This window comes from Pollicipes pollicipes, unplaced genomic scaffold (assembly GCF_011947565.3).
Source record: "Pollicipes pollicipes isolate AB1234 unplaced genomic scaffold, Ppol_2.1 Scaffold_4740;HRSCAF=5597_pilon_pilon_pilon, whole genome shotgun sequence".
Taxonomy (NCBI): domain Eukaryota; kingdom Metazoa; phylum Arthropoda; class Thecostraca; order Pollicipedomorpha; family Pollicipedidae; genus Pollicipes; species Pollicipes pollicipes.
The window spans coordinates 36,526,629-36,548,509 of NW_023596545.1; the positions used below are offsets into that span (position 1 = coordinate 36,526,629).

The 21,881-nt window shown below is 56.9% G+C and overlaps 1 protein-coding gene across 1 annotated transcript; it reads right to left on the reverse strand.

The window, feature by feature from the left end:
- Window positions 1–1,113: 1,113 nt before the first annotated feature.
- LOC119098296 (C-type mannose receptor 2) lies at window positions 1,114–21,842 on the reverse strand. The gene is made up of 16 exons (XM_037221218.1): window positions 21,775–21,842; window positions 15,705–15,866; window positions 13,747–13,886; window positions 12,984–13,221; window positions 11,256–11,416; window positions 10,692–10,836; window positions 9,026–9,190; window positions 8,111–8,268; window positions 5,740–5,821; window positions 5,417–5,569; window positions 4,412–4,649; window positions 3,570–3,785; window positions 2,778–2,890; window positions 2,299–2,373; window positions 1,636–1,827; window positions 1,114–1,220 (listed from the first exon to the last, which is right to left on the reverse strand). The coding sequence occupies exons 1-16, from the start codon at window positions 21,827–21,829 to the stop codon at window positions 1,114–1,116; spliced, it is 2,400 nt and encodes a 799-aa protein (XP_037077113.1). The 5' UTR covers window positions 21,830–21,842.
- Between the last annotated feature and the right edge of the window lie 39 nt (window positions 21,843–21,881).

Consider the following 21,881-nt stretch of genomic DNA (forward strand, 5'->3'; position numbering starts at 1 on the left):
TATTTATCATATCCAGCGCGAGCGTCGGCACCAACATGAGAACTTCAACCATCCATCAACACGCAACGAACACACAACCCACTTCTAGTCCAGGACGTAGCGTCTTCAGCACTCACCACCTACTCGTAATCACTGTAGTAATCGTAATCGTAGCTGGCTTCCGAGCCTGAAACAAACATTGCTATCAGAAGGACGCCACAACCGTCGACGGGAAAGGCGCATATCTCTAACACACAACCCATACCGTAGATATAGTGCTTGCGATCCTACGTAAGCACGGTAGTAATCGGAGGTTCAGTGACGCGCGAGCTGCGTCACGCGCACTCTGAGGACCACTTAAACAAATGGCGAATGTCTTCGTGTGGAGATGAAACTCGATCCTTATGGTCTCCCGAACTCTCGATTCCGCCCATGTCCCGCGCATCTGGGTCGATCACGCGTGGAAAGTGGTCACTCCATTCACTGCTTCCATATTTGAATGGCTCGCACTACAAAATCAGCCTTGCTCCCGTCCTCCCGGGCATCACCTGTAACAGCTGAGCACCGGTTGAAACCCGAGCGCTGGCGCAAACCCTAGTGGAGCCTCCTCTGCCGCAGTCCCCCCTCCCCCCCCCCCCCCCCCCCCATTGTCATTCCCGAGCGCTGCCGTCCCGTCCCGTCGGAGACGTAGCGCTGCCGTCCCGTCCCGTCGGAGACGCAGCACTGCCGTTCTGTTCCGTCTGAGACCGGGCGCTGCCGACCCGTCCATTCGACGGGACGAGACGCAGCACTGCCGTCCCGTCCCGTCATTGACGCAGCGTTGCCGTCCCGTCCCGTTGATGACGCAGCGCTGCCGTTCCGTCCCGTCTAAGACGCAGCGTCACCGCCACCACCCCGCCCCCCTCTGCCCCGCCCGCCGCAGCGCCCACCTGATGCCGATGCCACCTCGCAGTAGAAGGACACGGCGTCGTCGCAGCTCTGGGCTAGCCAGCCGCCCTGCCGACCGTCCAAGGTGGCGCACAGTGGGCCCTGGCCGTCAATCGGTGGCCGAAGCCAGTTGGTGTAGCCCAGCGCCGTGCCGTCCTCCCAGCGCCAGACGCCGTCCGACCAGTCGTTTCGTCAGGCCCAGTCGGATTACGTGACCGTTAGCCAGCCCTGGGGCGACGGGGACACGCGCTGGTCATTGGGGGCCGTGTGGGGCTTAGGAGCCTGGTGATTGGTGCCCGCCTGCTGCAGCGGCGCTGTCAGTGGCGATGCGGTGTGGTTGTGTTAGTGGGGGTGGGGGGATGGGGTGGGGACGTGGGGATTACGGGATTTCGGTGCAAGGAGGCGTTCATACAACGCTGCCGATGCGTTTCCCAACTCGCGAGACATGGACGGCAACCATCGACGAAAGCACGACCTTCGAGTACATTACTCAACAGTCCAAACGAAACATCCCAGATACTCAGGATCAAGTAGCAGCGCACGGGCGCGCCAACCAGCGTCCGTCGAGGCGTAGCGTACCAGCGTCGTAGACATCATCACCAACCCTAGGCGGCTCGGCGTAAGGTCTTCATCACCAGCCCCTTACCATTACCAGCGACGTTCGTTACGCCATCCCCTCCTCCCTCCTCCCCGCCGCGGATGGCGGCACACGTCGGTGCTGGCGCTCACTCTGCAGCGCTGCGTCCTCCAGCGCGTTCTCCACCACAGGCAGCCGGACGCCGAAGTCGCTGCCGGCCATGCGGGCGCAGGCGACGCGCGCCTTCAGGTAGTTCTGGCCGTCCCGGTGGAAGGCGTAGCAGGAGCCGGCCTCCTCCCGCCAGTTGGTGGGGTCTGGACAGGTCGGCTCCGCGACCACACGCACTGCACCACACGGGGGAGGGCGGGGTGAGTGGTGTCCGCATCAGCTGAGCGAAATGGGTGTCACGCACAGCCGAAGGAAATAGTAAATACGGTTGGCCGTGTCAGGATCATATAACGCAGGGAAATGAGGTCACTAAATCACTTTCATGGGTGATTGGGACGTCACAACAGCAGTTTTGGGCTTTTAAGTCCTGCTTTTATTACATCCACTCCCTACATCTGGCCCTCATTGAGCAACTAACACCACTCTGGCCAGGCCGGTGTCGACCTGTGGAGTTGGAGCCGCAGTCGGCCGGCGCGCCGAGCTTCCCGTACCTGCCGGCAGGCGGCAGGCGTAGCTGCTCCTGCCCCTGGTGCAGGCGCGGGCCGCCCAGCGGCCGCGCCGGTTGACGGCGGCGCAGACCTTCATGTTGGCGGCGGTGGTGTCCGGCTGCCGGCCGGCCCAGGCGGTGAAGTCGCCGTCCGGCGAGCTGTCCAGCCAGCGCCAGCGTGGGAAGTCGTAGGCCGAGGTGAGGCCGAGCCAGCTGGGGCCGCCGCCGGTCAGCTCTGCCGGCGCCGCGCGGGGAGGTGATGTGCGGGCTGGGATGTCGCACCTCTGAGGCGGGCTGAGCCGGCTCTGCCGTTACAATGGTGCTGGCTGTTGCCGCGCGCTGTTTCGTGGCATGCGTGGCACTTCCGTGGTTGCGGGCGAGGATCACCCGACATCTGCCCGCCGCGACATTACCTTAGTCTACCGCAGCATCAGTACCTGCTTGCCGCTGGCGGAACGCGAACCCGTTCTGGTGGTACAAGGCATAGATCTGCTACACTGCACCTGCACAAACTGAACACACATAGGGCACCGAGGGGTCACGGGGAGGGGTCACACGAGGGGTCACGGGGAGGGGTCACGCGAGCGGTCACGGGGAGTGCGCGGCAGGGACGCGAGCCATCGGCCGGCCGACACCCACCGAGCAGCAGCCGGTTCTCCCGCGGTGAGTGCACACTGGCCACGTGCGCTGGGCTGAAGGTGACCGTGCACGTCTGCAGGGCGCCGATGAACGTGTCCGGCTCGATCACTCCCCTGCGGCGAGCGGCGGCGTCAGCGGGGGCCGTGGGCAGCGCCCGGTGGCGCCGGTCGGGGTTGGCACGCGCGGTGACGGAGGCCGACAACCCGTCTGTGCGGTCCGTCGGGAGGCGTCATTGGTCAGGGCTGCTGGGCTGGGGCGCCGGCGCGAGCGGTACACCATAGAGATGGATGGTCGGTAGATGGTTACAGTGATGTTCGTGGTAGAGAACAAACGGTGTGGTTGACAGGACTATAATCAGTCTGCGTTGTGTAACTGAGGAAAGAAACTGATGCAACGAACGAATCATATTTACAGTGTTTTTCGGCAGCGTCTGAAACCCCTTGTCAAAACACTGCAAGGTTATTCGCCAACCAGCGCCAAACTTTATGTGTGTGCGGGGAATGGCGTTCTGTCAGCGAAACACTGATCAAGTTCTAGCTTGTTGTGGGAGCTCACCCAGCAGACAAACCCGTGTGGCAGGCCGTCCCTTTCTGCACTTGCTGTTGAGGTCTTGTTTGTTGTTCGTACCAAATTCCTGTGTGTCCCCTCCTTCTGTCAGTCTGGTGTGGTGGTCATGTTTTGAGGTCTGGCGCCAACAAAACACGTGATGTGAACAAATACGCGTGCATGCGCGCACGCATGCGCACGGCGGTGCGCCTGCACACTCGCGCTCACATGCCGCAAGCCACTTACTTGTAGCAATAGTCATCGAGCTGCGTCCAGTCCGGCGGGCAGATGAAGCGCTCCTTTTTCACGGGTGCTGACGTGGGCGGCGGCTCGGTAGCCTTCGGCGGCAGCTTGGTGACCTTCGGCGGCGGCTCGGTGACCTCCGTGACCTTGCCGGTGCGGCAGCCGGACCGGTCGGCGGGCCCGAACTGCTTTCGGCACGGGTCCAGTTCACACACCGAGCTGTAGGGACACCGCGTGATGATCATGGTCGTTATTATGGCGGCAATGTACGATTACGCGCCGTGGATACTCAGCTCATTTGTCAGCGAAAGAAGTTATTCTAAGGAGGATGAAAACTTAAGCACTGCGTTCACGGACGGCTAATGGCGACCAGTCTTCCCAGCAGCGTAAAGTCACGTGACAACTGACGGCGCTGCATGCGCACAGTATTGACTTTCATTACGGCGATTAGCAGTCACCCAAATTGTTGAAAAGCATCGTAATTTTTGCAGAAAAGCAAAATTGGCATCATAAGTCAGGGCCATGTTCTGCATACTGTTTACAGCGCATCGACTTGTCTGAGGATTTTCCGCTCCTTGAACTAGATCTCCCCCAGCAACGCTTCGCTCGACCTGTCTGCGTGGACCACGTTCAAGTCCACTGCGAATCTCCCCGGCAGTGTATGTGTGTCCTCCAAACGGCGCTCAATTCGCTCCATACGCACACACACACACACTCACCCAAATCCACTCTCCCAGCGCCCACCGGACGAGATCGACACAGGTCCCCACACGGGACCGCGGCGTGCCTCTGCGCCTCCCCCGGTCGCCCTGGGCGACCCCGGCACCACCCGCCGCGGACCTCACCTGAACGCGCCACGCTCGCAGTTGACGTCGTCCCGCCAGCGGCCCGTGTAGAGCAGGGCCGCGCACGTGCCGGTGGTGCGCGAACTGTCGTCGCCGTCGCCGCCGTGCCAGCGCGCCATCGTCCAGGCGTCGCAGTCGGCCCAGGCCCAGGCGGCGGTCGGGTCCGCACGCCCGGCGCCGATCCAGGCGTAGCGGGACGTCCAGTCGCTGAAGTCGGTGCCGGAGCGGAACGCCAGCGCTGCCGGCGGCAGGGAGGTCAGGGGCCCTGCTGTCGGCGGGAGGGAGGTCAGGGGCCCAGCTGCCAGCAGGAGGGAGGCCAGGAACCCTGCTGCCGGCAGGAGGGAGGTCAGAGGCCCTGCTGCCGGTAGCAGGGAGGTCAGGGGCCCTGCTGCCAGCGAGAGGGAGGCCAGGGGCCCTGCTGCCGGCGGGAGGGAGGTCAGAGGCCCTGCTGCCGGCAGGAGGGAGGTCAGGGGCGCTGCTGCCGGCAGGAGGGAGTTCAGAGGCCCTGCTGCCGGCGGGAGGGAGGTCAGAGGCCCTGCTGCCGGCAGGAGAGAGATCAGGAGACCCTGCTTCAAGCGGCAGGATAGGGGTGCGCCGGGCCTCTCGGGTTGCTGAGCGAATACACGAGGTGTCGGCACCTGGTGGGTGAGACGGAGCGTCGCGACTGACGCAGACCTCCGGAGGAAGAAACCGGCCTTCGCACGGTGCCCGAAATCGTCGCTCATTACATTCTACACTCCACGCTGAGCGCTTGGACGTATGGAGTGCGCCGTTCGTCGCCTGATAAAGCTCGGTTTTCGTTATGTCCCGCGCCAATGCGGTTATCTGCACATCATTTGGATTCAACTGTGTCACAACTGGCATTGTTGACAAGTAATGCAAACGTGGAAAAGAAATGCTCTATGATGATGTCCATGTAAGCCAGGTTCACGCGCATCCGCCGGGATCTTAGACCACGAAATGTCCCTCATTGCACACTTCAGCCTGCAGGCCGCCAGAGCGTACTGGTGATGAAGTCGTTCTCGTCCTGACTCTGGATGCTGGCCAGTTGCCCGCCGTCTCTCTGGCAGACAGCGGCGGCGTCCGCCCTCGTCCGCTTCGGGCCGACCAGACGGTAGCAGTGGCCCCCGAACGGGATCCAGCCCGGTGGACAGGTGGCTGCCGGCAGGGGCGGAGGTCATCAGAGGTCAGAGATCAACCGTTATCTGCAGCTATGCGTAGCGGCTTGTGATACATTTTTACCAGGTCGGCTTCAGCCTGAGACATGCCGGTGGCTGTGCCGCTTTATCGGGAGTACGTGCGCCCCGACCTGAGGCTGCCGCACTCACGGTCACAAGCGGGGATCTCGCAGAGTCCGGGCAGCCGGTCCACGTCGCACCGGTGGGGACGCCACTGACTCGACTGCTCCATCTGCGGCACGTGTTCACGGCAGGTGACGGCGAGCAGGGCTGGGAGGGGCGGGTGTGAGTACATCTCGCCATTGACACCGCCATACACCTCTCCACAGAACGAGAGAGGCGTGCTGGACAGAACATGCTGTCTTCGTTCTCTCCTCCGCCCGCAGTTTGTGCTCTGAGTTGCTTAGCCCGTTCAGCACGAGGATTACAGCCGAAACAGGGCTGAATCTCCTTCCCCGTCCTGAGTGCGGCTGCTCGGGTCTTTTCCAGAATCACGGAAGTGTTTAAGAGGCTAGAGCAAGTAGCTGCAAGATCTGTACGTAACAGACTGCCGAGAGACGGACGTCGTTGTCGCTTTGGTCGGGAAAACTCAATCGCCTTCTGGGACCAGCGTGATGCCGCGTGCCGAACCCGCGGCGCCCGCCATCTTTGTTGGGGAGCAGCCGGCATTTTTGCCGCTCGACTATTGGAACGTGACTTCAAACCCAAGTGCCCACGAATCAATCACGTGCCATCCGCTATGGTGCTTTTGAGCGCAAATCACGCCAAGGAGCTTGCTGTCCCTGCATCTTAGGTGTAAGACCGCCGAACACAGGGTGTAGTTCTGCAAATAAGTTGAGGGCTGAGGCTGAGGGGAAATAAGTGACTTAACTTACATCAGAAACGCGCTAAAGAATATTTCTATCTGGAGCTACCCCACTTTTTTCTAAGGTTAAGGACCCCCCCTTGTCCTACATAATTGAGAAGGAGACTACCCCCCCCCCCCCCTGGTCGAACAATATTATCAAAGTGTGTTGAACATGCAGGTTAGAGTCCCAGTTGCCGCGCCGATATCCCTCGTCGATTGACGGTCAGTTAGCAACAGGCCGAAAAAACCGGCTGGGATGGGGTGGCTGCGCTATGGCATCGCGCAGTGCTGAGATATCCTCCTGTAAGAATTGTCTAACCGACGAGAATTTCTTCACGACGTGAAGAGATGTGCTTTGTAAGGCGTAGCTTACGTTTGACTAATACCAATAATAATTGCATATATTCTTTTGTTAGCATCGTCTCTGTCATGTCTTCCCTCCCCCCCCCCATCCCCCTGAAATTCCTTCCTACTCTGCTTAGTAGGCGGGTCGCCCTACGTAAGCCAGAGTGTCAGCGACAGGTCAGCAGGCCGGGCAAGGCGTCCGCGCGCACAGGCCGTGCCGGAAGGGCAGCTGCGGGCCCCGCCGACAGCAAGGTCATCAAGGGGCGAGACGTCCCGGTTGAAGCACAGCAGATGACCAGGGATGACTGCGGCTGACGCCCAATTGTCATTAACATGTTCAGAGCAAGGGGAAACCGAGAAATGGAGCATCTTGTGGGGTAGCGTCTCACGCCGCTCGCGCTCCCGCCGCACCGGGGTCAGCAGACTACCAGCGGACGACCAAGAAGATCCTGTGCAGACCAGACCAGCAGACCAGAGAAGACGCAGCTTATATAATCACCAGCCCCGCAGGCAAGCTTGGAATCCGAGCCCGAGCTCCGGCCCGAGCGCGGGCCAATCAGCACGAGGCAAAACGCCACGACAGCAAAACCTTAGGGCAGGGACCACCCTGGGGCATACCGACGCTCGCTATCCGGGGTACTGGAACTGTTCCGGGCCAAGGAGGAGCGCATGCAAGACGGATCTGAACAAGAGCACGAATGTGGGCAAACTTAACTAATTCCCGGAGCTTGGAAGGAAGGTCCTGTACAACAAAACCGGCGTGTCACATTCCAGGTGAAAGCAGCACTGGGACTCGGAGGGCTCGCGGTGGACAGGGACACTCAGCACTCTACGGCCTCAGTCACCAATGAGTAGAGAAACTAGGATGAATGGCTCAAGGATTGGAGTCTGCTCTCCATTGTCCGCCTCTCTCCGACTATGCCTACCCTCATATCATGCCATGATCTTTGACGTCCTGGATCATCAACGCTTCTGAACTCTGCCGTCTTTATCGCTGGTATCCCGATTTCTGGCAGCCTGATCTCTGACATCTTTCATACCTGACGCCCAGGTTTCTGACGCCTTGATCTCTGACGGCCTAATTCCCGCCATCCTGATCCCGACCCCCAGATCTCCGACACCGCAGACCGCGACGCACGGATCCCTGAAGACCAAACCTCTAACGTCGTGATCCCCGACTTCCTGATCTCAGACACCCTGACCACGGACATCCCGATCTCTGACGTCCTGACTCCGACATCAGATCCCCACCGCCCTGACCCCTGACACCCTCTTCTCCGACTCCCCGCCCTCCCCGTCCCTGCCGTCGTGACCGCCGACGCGGCGTACCCCGGCGCAGTCGCTGTCGACCGAGCGGGCCAGCTTCACGTTCGGCTCCCAGTAGGTGAAGGTGGAGGTCGGCTGGCTGAGCCGCTCCGTGGCGGCCGGCACGGCACGCCCCGACCGGCTGCCGTAGTCGATCCACATCGGCAGCGAGCCGGCGGCGACTGCGACGCGGAAGCGACAATCAACGGCGCGGGGGCGACAGTCGACGGCGTGGGCGCGGCAGTCAACGGCGCGGGGGCGACAATCAACGGCGCGGGGGCGACAGTCGACGGCGTGGGAGCTACAGTCAACGGCGCGGGGGCGACAGCCAACGGCGTGGGAGCGACAGTCGACGGCGTGGGAGCGGCAGTCAACGGCGCGGGGGCGACAATCAACGGCGTGGGAGCGGCAGTCAAACGGCGCGGGGGCGACAGTCAACAGCGTGGGAGCGACAGTCAACGGCGCGGGGGCGACAGTCGACGGCGTGGGAGCTACAGTCAACGGCGCGGGGGCGACAGGCAACGGCGTGGGAGCGACAGTCTGCGTTGCAGAGGTGACAGCGACGAGGCGAACATCGCGGCTCCTAGGCATCACGACGACAGTGTGCGGCAAGACATTCGCTTTAACCCTGACCCTGATAGGGGAGGGGTCGATGCGGGCCCCCTCCTAAGTTTTTCAGGATACCCCTCCGGTATGTTGTACCATTGCGATCACATTTTCAGTAGCCTATAGGGTATTTTTGCGTGTGTTTTGACACCAAAAACGTGTTTCTAGCTTTTCTTGTTTCGGAGCAGCGGCGGTTTTTATGAACACTGCACGGCGATCTACGGCCGGCGCGGTCAGCGGGCGACAATCAACGATGCCGCGGGACACGCGCGGCGGGCCGACATTGTTACATTAACGGAGCCATATATCATGAATATTAGCAGTGGAGCTCACAGAAGGCTCTGTCGTTCTCCTCGACGGAGCGCAGCAGCGCCACGGTGCCCTGCGGGTGGCGGCTGGCACACTGCGCCTGCACGCGGGCGAACGTGTTCGGCGCGGTGGGGCTGCTGTAGCAGCGGCTGCCGCTACGACTCCAGCCGTCCGGACAGCGCAGCTCATCTGCGGCGCCGTCAGGGCGTCACTGGCGCTGCGTACAGTAGGACTGCACAGCGGAGGGCTGGTAGGCAGTAAACGCACGCGGCGGGCTACGCAGCAAGACTGCACAGCGGAACTACACAGTATGACTGTACAGCAGGCCTGCTCAATAAGACTTAACAGCCAGACTACACAGTAAGACCGCACAGCATAACTGCACAGTAGAATTACGTTACAGGACTGACAACAGACGTGCATGGCAAGATACTGCGCTGCCTGACTCCTCAACACGGCCAACTAGCGGGACCGCACAGCAAGAACACACAGTAGGGCTACATTGTAGGAGTACACGACGGTCTTACGCCACAGGACAACACAAGATCGCAGGGCAGACGTGCACAGCAGAAGTCGACAATAGGGCTGCACTGCAGGGCTTCATAGTAGGACAGCGCAGCAGGACTACACAGGAGGATTGCACAGCAGTGGTGCACAGCAGGACTGCTCTGCAGGACCGCACAGCGGGACTTTGTAGCAGGACTGCACAGTAGTTGTGCACAGCAAGACTTTACAGCAGGACCGCACAGTAGAAGTGTTCAGCAGCACCGCATAGTAGGACTTCACAGCAGGACTGCACAGCAAGACTTACAGTAGCGTTACACAACAAGACTGACAACAGACGTGCATAACAATGTACTGCACTGCCGGACTTCGCAGCGCGGCCAACTAGTGGGACTGCATAGCAAGAGACATAGTAGGGCTTTATCATAGGAGCACACGATAGTCTTACGTCAGCGGACAACACAGCAAGATCGCAGAGCAAACGTGCACAGCAGAACTCGACAGTAGAACTGCACAGTAGGACTTCACAGCAGGAAAGCACGACAGAAATGCACAGCAGGACTGTACGGGAGGATTGCACAGTAGAAGTGCACAGCAGGACTGTTTCGTAGGACCGCACAGCAGGACTGTATAGCAGGACTGCACAGTAGTGTGCACAGCAAGACTGCACAGCAGGACCGCACAGTAGTAGCGTACAATAGTAAAGCACAGCAGGACTTCACAGCGGGATTGCACAGTAGGATTGCACGGCAGGACTTCGCGGCAGGACTGCACAGCAGGACTGCATAGAAGGGCGTCGCAGTATGATTACACAGTATGACTGCATAGCAGGACTTCACAGCAGGATTGCATAGCAGGTCTGCACAGTAGGAGCGCACAGCAGTACCTCACAGCAGGACTGCACAGCGGGACTTAACGGCAGGACCGTACAGTAGGAGTGCACAGTGGGATCCAGAGTAAAGCTGCTCGACGATACTAGTTTTGTTTTTAACAAATGCGCGCATCTTGTTCGTACGTTGAGGGAAGTGACTGCAGTTCAGCGCCAACCATCTACTGCTCAATCTGAACGCCTAATTCAGCTTTGGTCGTGGTGGCTTAGGCCGAAAGGAGCCGGTTTACTCGGACCGCCTCACCACTGTTAGGTCACCACTGTTAGGCCTGCCACCCTCTGAACCAGCTCTCTGACCGTTGGGCTGCCAGAGGCGGATCTGGGCGTCGCGGACTGGCTCGCGCAGGATCTGCTCGGCCCGGCCGCAGATGATGAGCTCGCAGACAAACGGCCGGGTGCGGCCGTTGTGCACGTGGCACGAATTGTCCGCCCACGTCTTGTCCTGCAACACAACGCGCCGTTATTGCGGATCGGCTTTTGCAAACCACGCCTGAGACAACTTGGTTGAGTCACATCTTGTCTGGTTACCAGCTACCTCTCATGTTCACAGGTGCCTTCGCACACGTGCAGAACGTCAACTTTTCCTTTGATATATATGTACCTTGTCTGCTCTACCAGTGCGCCACAAGCGATTCAAGCAAAACATCAAAGTTCCACCGTCGACAGGGCCACTGCGGCTCCATGGAGCTACAGGCGCTGCTGCCTCGCCGGGCGACAGCGTCCCCGTCGGTGGTATACTCCTCACCAGACGGCAGCGTCCCTGTCGGGGGTGTACTCCTCACCGGACGGCAGCGTCTCCGTCGGTGGCGCACCCCTCGTCGGGCGGCAGCGCCCCCGTCGGCCTCCACCCCGATAACCCACCTGCAGCATCTCAGCGCAGTCCTGGCTGTGCTTCACGCCGTTGGGCTCGGACGGCCGGTGCCAGTTGGTGTACGGGTACTTCTCGCCGCTGCTCCAGACGAACTGACCCTCACGCTCGCGGTCGTTCAGCCCGATCCAGAACGGGTACTCCTTCAGCAGATCTGCCCAGCCGCCGCGCAGCACCAGATCGGTCGGTTAGCGTCAGCACAAGCGGAAACCCAACTTCAAGCGGCCTGACGTCCCCCAAGGCTGGCCTTCGGCTTGTCCGCCAGCCGGCCAGCTCCTGATCTATCGGCTAGCCGCAGGGACTGCTGACGGGCTCTGTCAACCGGCCGTGGGGAGGCTGGAGAGCTGTTGGAAATGAGAACGTGGTCTCTCATCTAAGTTCTTTCAAATAAGGCATCGAATTTGACGGTGGCGTGATGAATATCGGATAAGCAGACTTCCTTGAATACCACGGATGGTTGGGTAGTAGATTCAGGGTTTAGCGTAGATAAGAGATGCTTACGCTTCTGCCCTCCACTTTAGGGACAAAGTTAAAATTCAATACACCAAAACAAACTGCAGAGTCGCGAAATGCAGCATCAAGAGAGTCCTCGCATGATCAACTCATCACGGGATTGGAATTCCTTTCGTGTCCATGGCCATGTGAGCATGCACAGAGCACGAGCAACGTGCGCCTGTGCATGGTACTCACGAAATGACTAGCGCCCGCGCGATATCGAATGCAGTGAGCACAAACCAGCAACAGAAGTCATGCACGCGTTCGTACGTGTACCCGTCGGCGTATGTTCGGGGTAATTTTCGTGGGGGTGCGTGATTGAACCCTAATGGAGGGTGTGGCTGAATGGCATCGCTGTGTTCGTTTTGTTTCCCCGAATCCAATAAGTTCACCATCCGCTTTGTTTTCCTGTAGTTGGTTGCTGCTCTGTGCATACGTGCTGTCCTTGGCACTAGGGAAGTCATGCTATTCAAGCATGGAAACGATAGAGCGAGGTGTTAAACACATGGACGAATATGCACAGACATGAAAGCCAAGGGGGGGGGGGGGGTGTTTTGCACAGCCAGCACTGGTCAGTTCTATTTTTAGCTGTTCTTTGCAGCGGGAGCCGTGTCGTGGCTTATCGGCACGTACGTAAAGGCGGCCCACCTTCCCATGGTTGGCATACATCTAAGGACAAACCGCTACCAGCGCAGTGGTACAGCCCTTCGAACTCACCCAGCAACGGAAATTTTTGAGTCATCTCTCGCGGCCCAAGCATGCGCTGAGGTACGGCTCGCTGGAGAATGGCAGACGACAGCCGAGCGTGACCTGACCCGCAGACCGGCCGGAGCCAAGCTGGCACCCGACCACCGCCCTCTGCCCTCCCCCCCCCCCCCGCCCGGCACTGCAGCCTTCGCGTAAGCGTTTTTCTATTTGTGCACTCAAGATGTATAACGAACTCTCTCTAACTTTCCTCGACTTCTTCCGATTGTCACCTTCCCAAAACATTTGAAGGACTTCTCGTGGGACATTCGTGGATGTCATTACCTGTTCGTGCAGCGGAGTCGTGACTGGTGTGCATCTGCGTGTGTTTCAGGCGTTTGTTTTTGGATGATTAACTTTGTCCTCGTGATCTAGTAGCTGTCCATTTATCTGCTGAAAATTGGTTGCAAAAGCTCGGAGTGATTCAGATTTCCCACATACGCGTCATCGTCATCATCATCATCATCATCAGCCTCACCCACCGAACACGAAGTTGTTCTCGCGCTCGTTGATGATGCTGACGAGGTCGGCGGTGGGCGCCATCTTGCGGCAGCGCTGGCGCGCCTCGGTCCAGCTGACGCGTGACGTCACGGCCCGGTAGCAGCGGCGGTCCCACTCACGCCAGCCGGAGGGGCAGCGGCAGGAGGGCATCTTGCAGACGCCCCGCAGCGCGCCGGCCGTGTGCGAGGCTGCGAACCGCCACCGGCCCGACGGCTCCATCTGGCGACGGGCAGAGCTGTGCGAGGGGCGAGTGTGGGACCGCCGCGGGCCGATTGGTCAAGGGCTGGACATTGGAGGGGGAGGACGAGGGGGGGGGGCAGGAGTACGCGAGAGGACCGCCACCAGGCGACGCCGACACCAGAGACAGGTCCCTCTCGGAGACTGAGGCCCAGACCCGGACGGGGTTGGGCGGGGGAGTGGTGCAAGGGCGTGTGAGCGGCGGAGGTCACAGAGGGCAAACCACGTGCAGATTCTCAGGCCGGAAAAATATTCCTCAGAATGATGACGCGTTAGGAAAGTCACGTCCAAACACAACAGGCACTCGGGTAAAATTAGCTGACTCAGGTGCATTACCGGGCTGAGAGTGTTATTGGGCGTTGAAATATTCTAGTGATCCTTCCATGTTCACCTTGGTGCGTGACTGCCGAGGTCTCGCATGTTTTTACGCTGATGCTCTTGCGATTAATCACACACATTCCCATCGCGTGACTTGCCATAGAAACCGCACACTGGCGGTGTGCTGACCTGGACAACATCCTCCGCGCCCTTGGTCTGGGTACGGCTGCCGGGGAAGTTGCGGTAGCTGACGGCCGTGCCGTCCGTCCAGGTCAGCAGGTTGTTGGTCGACCTCAGGCCCAGCCAGACCGCCTTCTGGCCTGCCAGATCTGAGGCCACAGTTTATGCGTTACCACGCTGTCTGGAGAGGCGCGCCAGGTCACTGTATAGGTGTAAAGCTAACTAGAGGGCCAAGCTCGTGTCTCGTTTGATATCATGCTGCGCTCAAATGTTATCCCCCAGGTGAAATTAGCGACACATCTCACTAGATAAGAGGCGCCGCCACGGATAATTTGCTGCAGCGTTTTTTTAACGATGCAGAAAAATTGTTGGTGAAAGTTTGGATAAGTGTCCTGGTCTGTTGTGTTTGTATTTGCACAACGTTTCAAGCTGTTAACTCCCCGGCCGCGTTCAGGTGGTTGGGTACTGAGGACTGGACGGCGTTAGATTTTCAGCCATGTACGCACTACAGCACGATTTTTCTTCGTGGAGTTGCTGGGAATTTAAAGTGGAGTTGCTGGGGATTCAAATCAGGATCATCTAGTCGCAAATACAATGCCCTATCAATTGAGCTAACTGAATACCAGGGGGAAGAATCAAGAACAATTGACGACGGTCGGAGTGTTAATGGCCGGAGTGTTAAAGGCCGGAGTGTTAACGGCCGGAGTGTTAACGGTTGGAGCGTGAACGACCGGAGTGTTAACGGGCGCAGTGTTAACGGCCGCAGTGTTAACGGCTGGAGTTTAACGTTGTGTAAATGCCACCGCACCAGGCGAGGACGGAAGTCCGCACAATTATTCCAAGCGTGATGCTACTGCCTCGTCTCAATCCTTCAGTTAAAATGTCACCGCAGCTGAACAAACAGAATGAGATGCAGAGATGCGTCACTTTCTGCTGCAGGCGTTGCGAAGCCAGCGGGTTGCCCGCGCGTAGTCGTGGCGCACGGGAGGACCAATAAACAACAATGGGCTGCGCGCAGACGCAGTTGCAGAACAGACACAAAGACGAGCGCGCCGCTAGGACTCCAGGCTACGAAGCGCGACGAGCTCACAGCTTGCGCTCGGATGTACACACGGCGTAGTTCGAGGTCAGGCTAAGGGCGAATGAGTCAGCGGTGCGGGAGCGAGTCAGGCTCGCACGGCAGCCAAGCGGTTGGTGGCCGGTTGAACACGACTAGGCATGGCAATGGTCCTAAATCGTGTTCAGCTCTTATGCTCCCGGGGAATAAACGAAGACGTTTTAAAATTTGGTGCATGGCACGGTATTGGACGGCTCATCTTTTTCTTAGAAGTCTCTTCGGTTTCATTGTCTCCTATCCTGAAGGATCAGATCTAAAACCCACTCTTATTACCGCATCTCCCGAACGGCTCGGAGGCGCTTAAAGCCGTCCTGCTTTTCATAAGTGTTTGACCTTAATTAATGTTCTTAGCCTGATAGTGATGTGGGGAAATGATGGCATTTAAAGGTGTCTTGTTATGCCGCTAGTGTCAATTCCCGCAACAGTCCCGCGCCCCTGGTTCCGTCACGAATTCTCTTGATATTATAACACTTCCCAGCCGGTTTTTCCAATATCCTTGTGCGCGTTGTGCATCCGGTGAGTGGTTAGTCACCAAATGACAGTTTATGATGAGCGGATTTAATTGACGTCTCGATATTGCATGACAGGGCCTGCCAAAGCTTTGTGGACGGCACTCAAGCACAGTGGATCCCTGGATAGCCTCAGAGATCCACTGACCGTATGCGGTCCTTTCGTGGCGCAAGAGCTCCGATAACAAGTAATTGATTTCATGGTCTTTTCAGAACATGTTGGCCAGAAAAGCACGGGCATGGTCTGCTATAAATGACTTGAAAATTGCTGGTAAAGACATAATCACATGTACCAAGCACCCCACATTAACTTGATATGCGTCAGAGGATGAACAGCTTACTTTTTATGAAGTCGTTTTCGTCCTTGCTGGTGACGCTGGCAGCGTCGGCGGACCTGAAGAAGACCTTGCAATCGCCCCTGACACCATGCCAGGGTACGGCGTCGTAGGTGAGCCGGTAACAGGAGCCCTGCCACTCCTGCCACGGGTGGCCGGGGCAGATCGCTGCGGCGGACGGGCACAGGTTAGCCGGAACACGTGGCTGTAGCGGGTCATCACAGGTCAGCGGGAACACGTGGCTGTAGCAGGTCATCACAGGTCAGCGGGAACACGTGACTGTAGCAGGTCATCACAGGTCAGCGGGAACACGTGGCTGTAGCAGGTCATCACAGGTCAGCGGGAACACGTGGCTGTAGCAGGTCATCACAGGTCAGCCGGAACACGTGGCTGTAGCAGGTCATCACAGGTCAGCCGAAACACGTGGCTGTAGCAGGTCATCACAGGTCAGCCGAAACACGTGGCTGTAGCAGGTCATCCCAGATGAGCCGGAATGCACGGCTGCTGACAGGTGATCATGAATGAAACAGGTCACATGACCGCGATGGGTGATCTGAGGTGAGGCGGTATGCAAAGCTGCAGCAGGTCAGGTGGTCAGGTGAGGCACAAGAATGGCCCGGCATTTATGAACGTGTAGGCAACAATTTGCCCATCCGATTCGAGTCAAGCGCCTGAGGTTGGTAACCAGAGGAGATCGGGGACAGAAACATGACTCTGGCAGGAAATCACACGGGAGTCCAAATACATCGCTGTGACAGGTGGCCATGCATAATTCATGAAAAGTCGATCTCATAATGATGTACAGAGGGATGCCGCTCGGAATTGGTCGATAGCTAGGCCGTATGGTTGAATCGAGCATCGGGGATAAAGCGAATTAGGGAGCTTCGGCCCGGTAAATGGCAATCGGGAGAAATATGATCGTAGTCTCGAGGTGTTTGTAGCGTGGCAAGCACTGCTTTCGGTGGTGTGAGTTTTGTCATAATGTTTAGAGAATGTTGATCCTAGTAACCTGGTCTGGCTGGGCGACAGGGCCTGCCTGTTTATGCAATGGGCGTGGTAGAAATTGAGATGTTACTATCTTGCATGTAAACACGAACGTGGACTTCGACTGCCCCCACGTATGATGTTAACTTTTGCCGCCAGAGTCAACAAACACCGAACGTTGCTTTGGAATATGATGGATAAAAGAGCATATGACTTACATCACGCGATCCTCTTATTTATCGTCAGGCAGCTGGGCGCAATGGCGCACACAGCTGCAACCATCGAGAACCAAGTTGACTTCGTCTGTCTCATGTTCCAGCACGTCTTAAACAGAAGGCTGGCAGGCTTTTCATTGTGAGAAATGTCAGCAGGTATGAGCTCCAACTTGCTAACCAACGCATGGGAGAACCGCAGGGGCGTTCGTCGTTTATGAGCGGCATCGTCACGGGAATTCGGCTGCTGCCAACTTTTCGTTTAACGCTGCCATGGCACTTCAAATCATTCAGTATGCGGCAGACGGTGCTTGGGCTCATACCCATGTTCGAAAAAAGGATAAACGGTACACTGTGGGAGCGAAGTCCTCCTCTCTACATCATACAAAGGAAGCACACGTCAGGACAGGTCCGCAATAGGACGCGGCTCGTGCCATGGCCCCTAGTCACCCCGAGGTGCTCTAACCTCGCTCAGCTGGCTCCGGCACAACTACAAAGACCACCGGCAGGGACGGTCACGCGGTCCACGCCTGGATCAACGTGAAATGCATGGTCGCGGCTATTGTGCAGCATTAAAGTCTCCACCTGCGCGTCCAGACGTCCACGCCACGAACGTCCTGAGTACCCGGAAGGTCATGTTCCCGCCACTGTCTTCCAGGGACACGTGCGCACGATGTACACAACAGGGGTTCGAGAGTGGGCGCGTGTGGATCAGCGTATATTGGGAGCCTGGCCGATGCAGTAGAGCCAGTGTCTTCTCATCAGCCTTTGGAACGACATTGCCCAACATCCCCTAGTACAATGTGTCTTTTCCATCTCTTTGAATTGGTTGCAAAAAGGCAGTAGTCTTCCGCATGTCTGCAGCTTTGAGCCCCACCATTACAAGCGGACGAAAAAACGCAGCAAATGATGTCTGTGCTTATGTATGTGAGCTTAGTTTTCTATGGCACTTCATTTGACACTGATGTACGGTAGCATGTATCATTTTCAGGCATTACATATTTCCCCATTCCATTCTCATGCTCAGGCATAATATATTCTAATTTTTGTCTTGTTTTACCTCGCCGAGCTAAGTACCTGGCCCGCTATACAATATCTTTGCAACCACGGAGCACAGGCCTCCGCAATTTTCAGCCACAAAAAGCCCAATGCTTTCAAAATGTACGCATGCTGAATATGTTTCTGCACATTTTTCACCAAGCTATTGGATGGGACTTTTTTTCCTGTAGCATGGGAATATCGTGATGATTTTACTTCGCACATTCGATTAACACGAGCAACGCTTAGCTTCCACGATTTGAAAAGGCCGAAGAATCCGGGTCGCAGCCGCACCCAGATCCGGTAACCCGGCACGGTAACGACACGAGGCTAACAGGGTCTGACGGAGTAGAGACAACGGACGATGACTGGATAAAAATGGGATTAAATCTGATGAAATCGACGCGTGAAAACAGTCACGTAAAGCGTTGTTCTGCTCGTTTCGGGAGGCTTTAAAGGATTGCTGCCAGATCTGAGCAATCAGAGTAGACGAAAACGTGGACCCAGTTGTACGCTGTAATCAAATGTACCAGCTTCAGCTCGCCAACGTATTTCAGCACAGCCCGATCCGTAGGTGTGCCAGAGGTCGAGTGGAAAGCGGCCAGTGTCAACCCCTCTCCAGGCCGACCTCCAATTTACACAAAATGCACTCTGCGGAGGCTGGGACCGAGAGATGTGCTGGGTCGTCAGAGGTGCACGAATAAACAGCCCTGTTCATTTTGACCAATACATAACCGAAATATTCCCGTTTTTCATAATTCGTTTGTAGCAATCAAAAACCGTAAATCATCGCAAGCGTATTGCTTTGCCTCTTTAGAGTAATAACTTGACTAAGCTCGGAGCCGAACATTTTCAAGTCATGATAATTGAAGATAAGCGCACGAATGCTACCTCTGTGAGGCTTTGTCGCTCTCGTCCCAACAATCTCATGGATACCTGGCCTCGATATCTTAGTTTTGACATAATCTGCGAAACGACCGACTGCTTTCATTTACGTCATTTCCTCGCTCACCCGACGCCGAAACAGGTGTGTTGCCTGTTAGGCTATACCTATGTGTCTCGGTCGTGGCCAATATACAATACAAATATTTGAGTTTTCCACAACACATGTTTACATCTATTTTGGCTATTCCGAACGAAGCGGTGAATTAGGAAAGCAGGGCGGATGCGTCAGATCCTGTCCTGTGTTCTGGCTGTTCACCGCCTCGTAGCCTTGGACTATTTGGGTCCACATGAGCGACCCTTGACCTCAGAGGCGGCCGGGGAGCACCACGACCAGCAGGGATCCGGGACAACTAAGAGCTGAAGAATCACCGTGAACTACGTAAGTTGTTCAGGATATTCGCGAGAACATTACTCACATGGATAAGACAGAAGTAATAGCCTGTAAATAACCGGAGAAAAACCAGGAGAATGGATAGATAGATTGGTTGATGCTTCACCAGCATGCCCTTATCGAAACAATTGCAGAAAGCTTTGGAGTGCCCAGTTCTGCGGACGGGGCCCCTGAATACGACCTCCGGCCGGCCTCTCGGCTGCTCTTCTGCTATTGTTTCGATAAAGACATGCTGCCGAAGTATCAACCAATCTATTTCTCCATTCTCATGGTTTTTCTCCGAAGAATAAGGCTATTACTACTCTCTTATCTATGATCACCATGAACATCTTTACGCCCGAAACTAGATGCCGTTCAGGTCCTTTTAATGGCCCGAAACGGCAAAAAGGTGGCTACGCGGGAAAGAATAGAGACCCATATCATGCCTCGCATGTTGTTAAGCAATGATGTTGTCATCTACAACGCAACATCGTGGTTAATGCTTTCAAATGCATGTCCGATACGTTAATAATTTCAAGATCTAACATGTGCTTATTTCTTAAGTTTGCGTGCCATTTGGAATGACATTTCGTTGTTTTCAAGAGCGCTCTAGCTGTCAAATTCAACTACGAATATGCCAAAACTCAATTGAACCACAAACTGGCCGGAGGTCCGCAAGTTATCTAGGAGCCGCGACGGTCAAAAGCCTCCAAAGGGTAAAAGAAAACGAAAGACCTGAGGCGCCCGAGGAGTTCTGAGGCGGTCGAGCCAGAGGCCACCGCGATGAACAGCTGATTGGCTTGGATCCAAGGCGCCCCGAACAGCTGAGAGGCGTGGAGACCGAGCTGGTCAAGTGACACACATATCGGTCAAGAAACTGAGCCAGGGCCACTGACGAGCGAACGTCCATTAAACCCTAATGACTCGAACGGGGACCCGAAGCGAGCGTGGACCGCCCGGATAATTGAGGTGCCTCCAGATGTCTGAAGGCGCCCGGGACGATGAAAGGCCCCGCAGTACCTGAATCGGCCTTCAACATTTGTGGTCACGCAGTCGTCAAGGCCTTCGACGGGCTCTAAGCCTCCGAAGTGGCCGTACAGTCGGAGAGGTCTGGCAGGTCTCCTCCGGACCGAGAAGGGGTGAACAAGTGGTCGGGCGGGCCTGAAATGATCGCGGCCCACCAGGACAGTCGGCGATCAATAGATGGTCAATGTGACCGACGTATGGATTCAGGACAGATGGGCTGGTTGGGCCCTGTGCCACCCTCACTTTGTGGAAGTGGGTCATCGGTCCTTTGTTGTATAAAGAAAGGGGCGATATTGACAGAGGTTTTCTGCTTCATCCGGGACGTTTAACATCTATGCATGTGGCTCTCGGGTTGATCCAGAGCCCCTAACTGCGCCAAGGGCCCTTGATACACAAGAGATCCGGAGGCAGAATATACATGCCCGGGGAAAACCAGAGATTGCGAGAATATCAGACGGCCTAAGCCAGTCCAGTATGTCCTTGATTACCAGAGCATTCCTAAGAAGATAGGCGGCCAGGCACCATCTGAGTGGACAGGTTGTATATGCTTTCGATTTATTCATCGCAATATGCGTGGAATTTTTCATCAAGGGCTCATTCATATGCAGAGCCAAAAGCTGCAATTACTTTGATGAAATCGCTGACAGCACTATATTCAAACGTGTTTAGCTTCGTTACACAGTCATTCACAGCGGTTAATGAATAAAAATAAACTTTTCATCAGCTTGCTTCGTCTCCGAAGTTAGTTAAACTGTGCCACTGTATCTTTGAAGCCGGTGTGGCAACTGCCACGTCTGCCATGCCGCATCTTCTCCCCCCCCCCCCCCCGCCCCCCTGCGCTCACCACCCAATCAGCAATAACAGGCGTCGTCCGATTGTCCGGCGGAAATGGCAGTGCGGATGAGATTGTCAGGCGTGCGTGCTGAGGCATAGGAAACTTGATTACTGTGCCAGTATAGCAGCACCACACACGTCAACACGCCCTGTGTCTGGCCGCCGCGTCGCCAGTCCTGCACCGTGTGACGGGCCCCGAGGCGGCGGGTCACCCGGGCTCTCTCGGACCGAGGCGGACAGCCTGGGGCCAGTGTGAGGTAGCGGTCGGCATGGGGCTGCAAGGTATGACGCAGCGATGTAGTGACTTGCCTGGCACGTTAGCGAGGAGTTCGTGGTGAAGTCTGGTAAGATGCGTAATATCCCGATGAATTGACGTGTGTAGACGACAGATTGAGCCTGTTCAGGCCGTTGTCTGCGCCCGGTGTGTAGCAATCTGCATTTCACAGAACATATGCCTAACGATTTGTTAATGTATGAATTCTCAAAGCGTAGCGAACTGCTGCCTTTCAAGCAGCACCTGGAATGAAACACGAAGGAGAGACGGGCGGATCCTGCTTCACAGTATACATACTGGACTGGAAGCTCCCCTCGGCCGCAGTCCCCGTCGACCCTTCGCCCTGACCCGGCGCCGTCGCCCCGGACCAAGCAACAGTGACCTGACACCCACCTCGAGCGGCCGCCACCAGCGCCAGCAGCAGAGCGCAGAGTCTCGCGGGCCGCATCTTCACGCGGTGGGCGCCGCACGCACTGGCGGCCGGCCGGAGGAGACGAGTC